General features: G+C 43.2%; 1 protein-coding gene across 3 annotated transcripts; it reads right to left on the reverse strand.

Annotated features, from left to right (window-relative positions):
* Positions 1 to 3118: 3118 nt before the first annotated feature.
* On the reverse strand, positions 3119 to 6386 carry LOC121284913 (gamma-crystallin S-1). 3 transcript variants are annotated; one of them, XM_041200811.1, is made up of 3 exons: positions 6378 to 6386; positions 6036 to 6278; positions 3119 to 3394 (listed from the first exon to the last, which is right to left on the reverse strand). In XM_041200811.1, the coding sequence occupies exons 1-3, from the start codon at positions 6384 to 6386 to the stop codon at positions 3119 to 3121; spliced, it is 528 nt and encodes a 175-aa protein (XP_041056745.1). The 3 variants fall into 3 exon arrangements, with proteins under 3 accessions (XP_041056745.1, XP_041056746.1, XP_041056744.1); XM_041200812.1 differs by having other exon boundaries at positions 3119 to 3384; positions 6032 to 6278; XM_041200810.1 differs by lacking the exon at positions 6378 to 6386 and having other exon boundaries at positions 6036 to 6320.
* Between the last annotated feature and the right edge of the window lie 3414 nt (positions 6387 to 9800).

Consider the following 9800-nt stretch of genomic DNA (forward strand, 5'->3'; position numbering starts at 1 on the left):
GGTGCAATTGTCTCCGATTTTTCGTGGCCCGTCCAACCTTATGGTTGGCAGTTGGGCAAATCAACCAGGTGGCCTTTGCATTTTTCATCAAACCTCATCCAAGGGTGGGATGAAATTTTCATTATGAAGTAAAATAAAAATTAATATCTATGGACGCCATTTTTATCAGCTATATTTTCAGGTGCTTGCTTGTGATGCATAGACATTATTTTGCCGTTTTTATTAACCTTTATTTGATTATTTTCCAGTCTGCAGCTCCCTGAGGCAGCCTTCAGGGAGCTTTCTCACATCTTCATCAGTCGTCTTCCTGCCCCAACCCTGGCAGCATTGAGCTTTTCAGCACGTTTTTCACACTGGCTGCCATTAATTGGCCAGCCAGCGTGAAATCGCGGTTGGGGACCCATTTCCTGACCACTCCCAGGCCTGTCGATCACGTGCACCTGCCGAAGGTAAAATTCAGGCCATAGTCTCAGACCCACTTCCTCTCTCCCTCAAACTGAATGTAAAATCCAATCATATTATTGTCGCTGCTACCTAGGAGTGCCTTCACTATGAGATTATTAATTAATCCCATCTCATTGCATAATACCAGGTCTAGTATAGCCTGCTCTCTGGTTGGCTCCAGAACATGCTGTTCTAAGAAACTATCCCAGAAACACTTTATGAACTCCTCATCTAGGCTACCTTTGTCCATCTGACTTTTCCAGTCTATATGTAGATTAAAATCTCCCATGATTATTGCCGTGCCTTTCTGACAAGCTCCTATTATTTCTTCCTTTATGCTCCACCCTACCATGTGGTTACTATTACGGGGCCTGTACACAACTCCCACAAGTGACTTCTTGCCTTTACCATTTCACATCCCTACCCAAACCGTTTCCACGTCCTGGTTTTCTGAACTCAGGTCATCCCTCTCTATTGTGCTATTACCATCATTAACTAACAGAGCCACCCCTCCACCTTTTCCTCATTTCCTGTCCTCCCTAAAAGTCCTATACTCTTTAATATTCAGATCCCAATCTATATCCTCTATGTGAAGACGGGACTTTGTCTCCACAAGGACTGTGCGGTGGTCACTCCTACCGATATTGTCATAGACAGATGCACCTGCGGCAGGCAGGTTGTTGATCTTGTTAGTTCCCTCACCACTTGCTGCATACCCAGCCTAGCAGCTATGTCCTTTAGGACTCGGCCTGCTCGGTCAGTAGTGGTGCTACTGAGCCACTCCTGGTGATGGACATTGAAGTCCCCCTCCCAGAGTACATTCTGCGCCCTTGCCACTCTCACTGCTTCCCCCAAGTGGTGTTCAACATGGAGGAATACTCATTCATCAGCTGAGGAGGGGGGAAACGGTATGTGGTAATCAGCAAGAGGTTTCCTTGCCCATATTTGAGACATCATGGGGTCTGGAGTCGATGTTGAGGACTTCCAGGGCAACTCCTTCATGACTGTATACCACATACCACAATGACGCCATCTCTGTTGGGTCTGTCTTGCTGGTGGACAGGACATACCCAGGGATGGTGATGGTGGTGTCTGGGACATGATCTGTAAGGTATGATTCTATGAGTATGACTATTCCAGGCTGTTGCTTGACTAGCCTGTGAGATAGCTCTCCCGATTTTGGCACATGCCCAGATGTTAGTAAGGAAGACTGCAGGGTCAATAGGGCTGAGTTTGCCATTGTCATTTCCGGTACCTAGGTCGATGCTGGGTACTCGGTTCAGTTTCATCCCTTTTTATTGACTTCATCGTGGTTTGATACAACTGAGTGGCTTGCTAGGCATTTAAAAGTCAATCACATGTAGGCCAGACTAGGTGAGGATGGCAGATTTCCTTTCTTAAAGGACATTAGTGAACCGGACAATCGACAATAGTTTCATGGTCACCATTAGATTTCTAATTCCAGAATTAAAATTCTACCATCTGCCGTGGGTCCCTAGAGTTACCCTGGAACTCTGGATTACCAGTCCAGTGACAATACCACTATGCCATCGCCTCCCCTCATGATTGCCCTTATTTAAGTTTAAAACACTAGCCTTAGATCCACCCCTCTCTCCATCAAACTGAGTGTGAAATTCAATCATATTATGATCACTGCTACCTAGGGTGCCTTCACTATGGCATAATTAATTAATTAACCCTGTCTTATTGTTCATTACCAGATCTTGTGCAGTCTGCTCTCTGGTTGATGCTAAAACATACGACTCAAAGAAACTGTTCTCGAAAACACTCTGAATTCATCATTCAGGCTACCTTTGCCAATCTGATTTGTCCAATCGATATGTAAATTTAAATCACCCATAATTATTGCCATATCTTTCTCACAAGCCTCAATTATTTCTTCCTATACATCCTGTCCTTCAATGTGGTTAGTATTAGGAGGCCTATAAACCACTCCTACAAGTGACCTTTACTATTTCTCATCTGTACCCAACTGATCCTGCAACTTAATCTCCAGAACTAAGGTAATCTCTCTCTATTGTACTAATGTCATCCTTAATTAACTGAGCTACTAATCTACATTTACCTAGCTTCCTGTCCTTCCTAAATATCAAGTACCCTTGAATATTCAGGTACCAGTGTTTGTCACCCTGCAGCCATGTCTCTCTAATGGCTATCAGATCACATGTATTGGTCTGCATTCTACAAGTTAATTAAATTTTCAATTCATTACTTCCTATAGGAGTTGAATAGGCTGGTCATAGTCAATTATGTTGTAAGTTAAAGGCCTAAGGAAAGGACCAGGCTCGATCAGCTGGATGATATTTTCTTAATATGTGACCTCATAATTTCTTTATGTGGTACTTTTATGAAAGCCATGGTACTTTATATAAAACACGATGAGGGTATCGCCTATCAGAATAGCTGTCTGAATGGATAGTCACTAGTTTAAATAAAGATTTTATTGCACAATTTTGTGTTGCTATATATTTTCTTGTTTTACATTTTATGGTCAAAATGGATTTCTCAGTGATTATTGTAGTCTCAAGATCATAAAATGTCTGCAGCGGCAGAGGCGCAAAAACACAATCCAAAGAAAATAAGTTTTAATAATAGCACCTTTATTATGTTTCACAATATTTCAGCATGAGAAAATCTAGCTTTCAACAAGGAATTAGAAATCCCTCATGCGCCGGAAAGATCCGACAGTTGAGTTGTAACCGCCCCAGTCACTGTATCTCCTGTATTCACCGGGTCTCAGGAAGTACTGTCGGCCTCTGTAGTTGGGATGTTCATAGAAGATCCAGTAACCATCCATCACATGGCAGGAGTGAATGTCACGATAACGGAAACGATCATAGACAGATGGACAGTCATCCATGAATTCCATCATCTGTCCTCCAAAGTCAGGTCTCTCATAAATCCTCATTCTGTAGGAGCCTCCCCGGTACTGTAATATAAAACATATACCATTCCAGGTGTTGCATCAAATAGATATGTGATATGTGTTGAAGAGTGTTCCAAGATTAGAGCTTCTTAGAACAGGAAAAATGGAATATTTGTGCATATGTCTACTACCGAAGATAAGAGCTAAAAAGGATTTGGAAATAAATAGTTTACCATTTAAGTGTATTTAAATTTAAGTTTAAGTCTAGTCAGTTGCTGCCAATAATGCTGATCACTTTCACAGACAAAACACAAGAAATTTGAATATACTGTTTTGTAATCACAACACTATTCTAACTATGGACAGATCATTAGTGAAATTACATCTCAATTGTTACTGGTAGTTCTTGGCACTCTTCTGCCAAAAGGCTACTGATGCACTGGGTAGCTTTTAGACAAAAGTGACAAGAAATTCATTGTGGAACTTACTTTTCTCAGTTACGAAGAAAGACGTACAAAGATCAACTTTGTTTCATTGGACAAAAGAAGACAAGAAATAAAATATATTCCCTTGAAATGCTGGGTTAAGAGGCCATGTCCTTTAAACTGTGAATACCCCACGTGGAGAAAAACAATTCCTCTCAAAAAATAAGCAGATATGCCGCAAAGACTGCAAAGTAAAGCAGTTAATTGGTGCCAGTTAACTCTTGTGAATAATCACTATATAACTATATGGCTATGGTCAAAAACTAAAGTTAACATGGCTAAATTAGCGGTCGTGCCACAGAAAGTGACCATTCAAAGTTGTCTAATGTAGCAGTCAACATCCTGTAGCTTCATCACATTATCTGGGGCATTAAGGAAAGCGTCTGAATCTTCCACTTTGAAATTAAATAGTTTTGATTAGCTTCCTAGCATAATAAAGTGTATGTGTTAGATGAGGACCGGGCCTAATTATGGGCAGAATTTTCAGCTCGGCGAGCGAGGGCATGGCCCACTTGCTGAGGCGTAAAATGACATTGGGTGATGTCGGGCGTGTGTCCCGACATCACCGCGCGTCATTTAGATTTTCAGTTCAGCAGGCGCGTAGCCTGCTCAGCTGCGCACCTGCCGAACTGTCAAAGGCCTATTAAGGCCATTTAAAAACTAATTTAATGAACTAAGCTACCCGTTCAACCTTAAGGTTGGTGGGCAGGCGAAGAGCCCAGGCGGCCTTCACATTTTTCATGGAACCTCGTCCACGAGCAGGATGAGATTTCATGAAGCAAAAATTTTTATAAAAATTCATTGACATGTCCCAGCTCATGTGACAGTGTCACATGAGGGAACATGTCTCAAAGTGTTTTCTTTATTTAGAATTTTAAAACTTAAACTAATTTCCCTGAGGCACTTTCGTGTGCACGCGTGAAAGAGTGCAGGCCCCGACTCAAGCACCCCCCCCTCCGCCCGCACAGGGAGCGCTCAGCGCTTCCGGCGCATGTCATGCTGGACGGGCCCGCCCACCCCTGCACAACCCCCCCACAAGTGGGGGGATATTCTCCCCATGATGTTCAAGATCCCGGAACAGTTTTCCAACACTCATATTCTCTGTCAACATTTCAACTATAGTTGGTTAAAGCAAAATATTGTAAGCTGCTCACGAGTAGGCACAGTTCACCTGCAGACCTGTCTATACCAGTGTTAGCACAAAATTTACTTGGAGTCCTGGTCAAATCCACCAGGAGATAGAGATGTGAATGTGAGCACAATGAATAATTCTGTAGCATTTATAAATTACTTTTTTTGTGTACCTATGTAAATTAAAATCAAATTAGAAATATGCCAATGTACTATAGACAAGCTATCTCATGCTGTATTTCAGTCTTTTTTCTAGCATTTGAAATGGCACAAAGAATGACTAAAAGTATTGATTTACCACAAATGACAAAAAAAAGGAAGAATAACTACCTTTCAATTAATAAAACAACTATAACATAATTAGTTAAGGTGCTGAGAATAAATTGGATACAACTACAGAAAATTATTGATGACTTTTTTAATTTATTCATTCATGGGATCAGGGCCTTGCTGGCTAGACCAGCATTTATTGCCCATTCCTAATTGCCCTTGAGAAGATGATGGTGAGCTGCCTTCTTGAACTGCTGTTCTCCATGTGGTGTAAGAACACCCACAGTGCTGTTAGGGAGCGAGTTCCAGGATTTTGACCCAGTGACAGTGAAGGAACGGCATATATTTCCCAGTCAGGATGGCGTGCGGCTGGAGGGAAACTGGCAATTGATGGCGGTCCCAAGTATCTGCTGCACTTATCCTTCTTGGTGGCAGAAGCCGCGGGTTTGGAAACTACTGTCGAAGGCGCTTAGTGAGTTGCTGCGCTGCACCTTGTTGATGGTACACACTGCTGCCACTGTGCATTGTGGTGAAGTGAGTGAATGTTTGTGGATGGGGTGCCAATCAAGCAGGCTGCTCTGTCCTGGATGGTGTCAAGCTTGTTGAGTGTTGTTGGAGCTGCCCTCATCCAGGCAAGTGGAGAGTATTGCATCACACTCCTGAATTTGGTGGACAGGCTTTGGGAGGGTCAGGAGGTGAGTTACTCACTGCGGAATTCCCAGCCTCTGACCTGACCAGTATTTATATGGCTTATAACAAATATAAAACATTTCAGCAAATTATTAGAAACTGTTAGTTAATTTGAATTTATAACTTACGTGTGGGTAGGAGCGACATGACCTGACGCAGTCATTGAATCCCATCCAGCGCTGGTAGTCAGGATATTCTCCCCTGCTCAGAATATACTGGTATCCCATGTAATTGGGTTTCTCATATAGCACCCACCAGTCACTCTCAACACGGATGGAGTTACAGCGGCTTAAGTAAGGGGACAGGTCAGCACAGTCACTACTGCACTCATAGTGCCGACCTTGGAAGTTCCTATCCTCATAAAAGATGATCTGTGGGTAATAAAATGGCATTAATTGAATCAATAATTTCATAAATTTGATATATGAAACATTATTAGCAAATGTGAGAAATATGAGAGTTAACCTTACCTTGCCCATTTTGAGCGTCACAGTCAGCTAGGCAACAACCTGGACATAGCACTGTTTGATACAGCTCGATATTTATATGCTGGCCTGAAACGCCACTGTAGGGAATACTTTTGTTATTCTAATAGTTTCAACAGTTTATATCAGCAAAAAAGCAAATTAGAAAAAAGCTATGGTCATTGCAGACAAAATCCCCTTATTCAGGTTTATAGATAGGGCACTGATTCTTTTCATTCTGCTTTAATGTTGCTTTAATTGTTTGGGAAAAAATTCAAATGGCAAGAATCCAAAATGTATTTGTGTTGAGTCCAGTAAAGGTATTGTCACTTTTTAAAATCTGCATTCTATTTTGTTTTTAAGAATGAATCGCTGATCTCTCTGTCCTTTCTGGCAATTTAAAATAAGGCATAAACAATTCTAAAAGAGGTACAGGAACAAAGGGACCTGGGTGTATATGCGCACAAATTGTTGATACTATTAGGGCAAATTGAGAAAATGGTTAGTTTGGTATATGGAACCTTGTAAATAGAGGCATTGAGTACAAAAACAAGCAAATTTTAGTAAAAATTTGTAAAATGTTGGTCAAGTCTCAACCAGAGTAATGTTCAAAATGTTATGCTTTCCCCCCCAGGAATGAGCTGGCAGGTGGGGTGTTGAAAAATTGGTTGCGAAGGTGGAGAATGGCCTTGACCATCACCTTCCCATCACAGCAAGAGTGGTGGGCCTGAATTCTACACTTGGCGGGCACGCGTGATCGGCAGGCCCATGAGCGGCCGGGAAACGGATCGGCCCCCTACCAAGATTTCACACTAGCCGGCTACTTAACACCCAGCCAGCATGAAACACATGCTGAAGAGCTCAGCGCTGCCGGGGTGGGGGTGGGAAGAGAGCAGATGATGACATCACCGTGGGTACAGGTGAGCACTGAGAGAGAGCTCCCTGAAGGCAGAGAGCTGCCTCAGCGAGCTGCAGACCTTCAAATAATGAAATAAAGGTGTAAAAAGCTGCAAAAAGATGCCCATGTTTCTCAATCATGCACCTGAAAGCATACCTCATAAAAATGCTGTCCAAAGATATTTATTTTAACTTAATTTCCTAACAGAGCTTTCATCCTGCTCATGGATGAGGTTTGATTAAAAATGCAAAGGCCACTTGGCCAATTCGCTGTTCGCCAACCATAAAATTGGATAAGCCACAAAATATTGCAACAATTGCGCTGTTAATGGGCTTAATTGCCCTCTTAATTGTCTTTTACGCGCCTGCTGAGTGAAATATCGTGCGATAACATCGGGATGCTCACCTGACCAATCAGGTTGGGTGCGTGCCCATCTGCAAGGCATAAAATCCTGCCCATGGTGTGCAACCCCCACCCTTAGGCCAATTGAGGCACTTATGTGGCCAAATATTGGCCACTGACGGACTTCTTTCCCCCCCACCCCGCCCCGCTGGTATTTTATCAGACTAAAGCCTGTTGGCAACCTCCTGATCAAGGCTCCCATGCCCCAAGGGGGGCTTCCCCGCAGTCGCCCCTGCAGGAAGATACCCCAATGCCCTAGACACCGACCACCCCCACATCTTCGCTGGGCCAATCCTGATTGGCTCCACTTGTGTACCTTTTGTCCCTACTCCGGGGACGTCGGTCCTGGGACTTTTACTGTTCCAGCAGTGGCCACTGCTCCCAGTGCTGTGATTGAAGAGCTGCCGGCACTGATTGCTGGTGGGACATCTGTCTCAGTGGGGCAGAAGGCATTACCTCGGGCAACTAATTACCTGAGCCACACAAAGTAGCATCATGGCTTCCAGGGCTGGCAGAGGTGGGCTTGCCCCTGATTTTCCAGCCATTGGGCAGGCCCATTGCCTCCATAATAACCAATTCTGGGCATGACACTTTGGGTAGGATGTGACGGCATTTGAGTGGATGCAGAAAACGTTTAGGAGAATGGTCCTAGGAATAGGAACTTCAGTTAGGTGGACGGATTGGAGAAGCTGGGGCTGTTCTCTTGAGAGAAGAGAAGGTTGAAAGTTTTGGTAGAGGTGTTCAAAATTAGAAGGGGTCTGGACAAAGCAGACAGGGAGAAACTGTTCCCATTGGTAGGAGGGTGGAGAGCCAGTGGACGCCAATTTAAGGTGGATGGCTAAAGTGCCAAAGGTGACATGAGGAATTTTTTTTTACACTGAGAAAGGAGGCATTGGTTCTTGAGAATGAGGTGGAATAAGTTGCTAAATGGGTTGGTTTTAAATGGGTGCCCCCTTACTCTGAGATTATGCCCTCTGGTCCTATGCTCTCCCGCAAGGGGAAACCACCTATCAGCATCTACCCTGTCAAGCCCCCTAAGAATCTTATATGTTTTAATAAGGCAGCCTCTCATTCTTCTAAACGCCAATGCGTACAGGCCCAACCTACTCAACCTCTCCTCATAAGAAAATCCCTCCATACCTGGAATTAACCTAGTGAACCTTCTCTGGACTGCCTCCAATTCCAGTATATCTTTCCTTAGATAAGGGAACCAAACTGTCCACTAACTAGTGCCTTACATAGGCACTGTGTCTGACTTAAAGTTGCTAAGGCATCTAGCAAGACTTCCCTATTTTTATACTTCAATCCCTTTGAAATAAAAGTCAACATTCCATTTGCCTTCCCTATTACCTTTTGAACTTGTACGTTAGCTTTTTGAGGTTCATGCACGAGGACTCTCAAATCTGTCTGTGCTGCAGCCCTCTTCAGTCTTTCTCCATTTAAATAGTATTCAGCTCCTCTATTCTTCCTGCCAAAGTGCATAACCTCACATTTTCCCACATTATATTCCATCTACCACTTTTTTGCCCACTCACTTAACTTGTCTATATCCCTCTGTAGGCTCCTATGTCATCCTCACCACTTTCCCACCAACTTTTGTATCATCTGCAAACTTGCCGATAGTACATTCACTTCCCTCATCTAAGCCATTAGATATATTGTAAATAATTGAGGCCCCAGCACTGATCCCTGTGGCACTCCACTATATATAGGTTGCCATCCTGAAAATGCACCCCTTATCCCAGTTCTCCATTTTCTATTAGTTAGCCAATCCTCAATCCATGCTAATATAATATGAAAAGAATACTTTGCAGCTGTCTTTACCAAGGAACATGATGCTGCACAGCTCATGGTGAAAGAGGGGCCTTCCCAGACACAAAACATTTAAAATTGATAAGGAGGAGGTGTTGAATAAGTTGTCTGACTTAAAGTTGCTAAGGCATCAGGATCAGATAAGATGAATCCAAAGATACTGAGGGAAGTGCGATTGGAAATTATGGAGGCATTGACCAGAATGTTGCAATCTTCCTGGGATCCAGCGTGGTGCCAGAGGACTGGAGAATCGCAAATGTTACACCCTTGTTCAAAAAAGGGTGTAAAGATAAGCTGAGCAACTACAGGCCAGTCAG

The sequence above is a fragment of the Carcharodon carcharias genome, chromosome 12, assembly GCF_017639515.1.
Source record: "Carcharodon carcharias isolate sCarCar2 chromosome 12, sCarCar2.pri, whole genome shotgun sequence".
Taxonomy (NCBI): domain Eukaryota; kingdom Metazoa; phylum Chordata; class Chondrichthyes; order Lamniformes; family Lamnidae; genus Carcharodon; species Carcharodon carcharias.

Excerpts from the sequence above, each read along its gene's own strand:
- LOC121284913 (XM_041200810.1), bottom strand. The coding sequence starts at position 6,320 with ATGAAATTATTGATTCAATTAATGCCATTTTATTACCCACAGATCATC. Across the intron at positions 3,395-6,035 it reads CATGTCGCTCCTACCCACAC|TACCGGGGAGGCTCCTACAG; the intron begins GTAAGTTATAAA and ends TTTATATTACAG.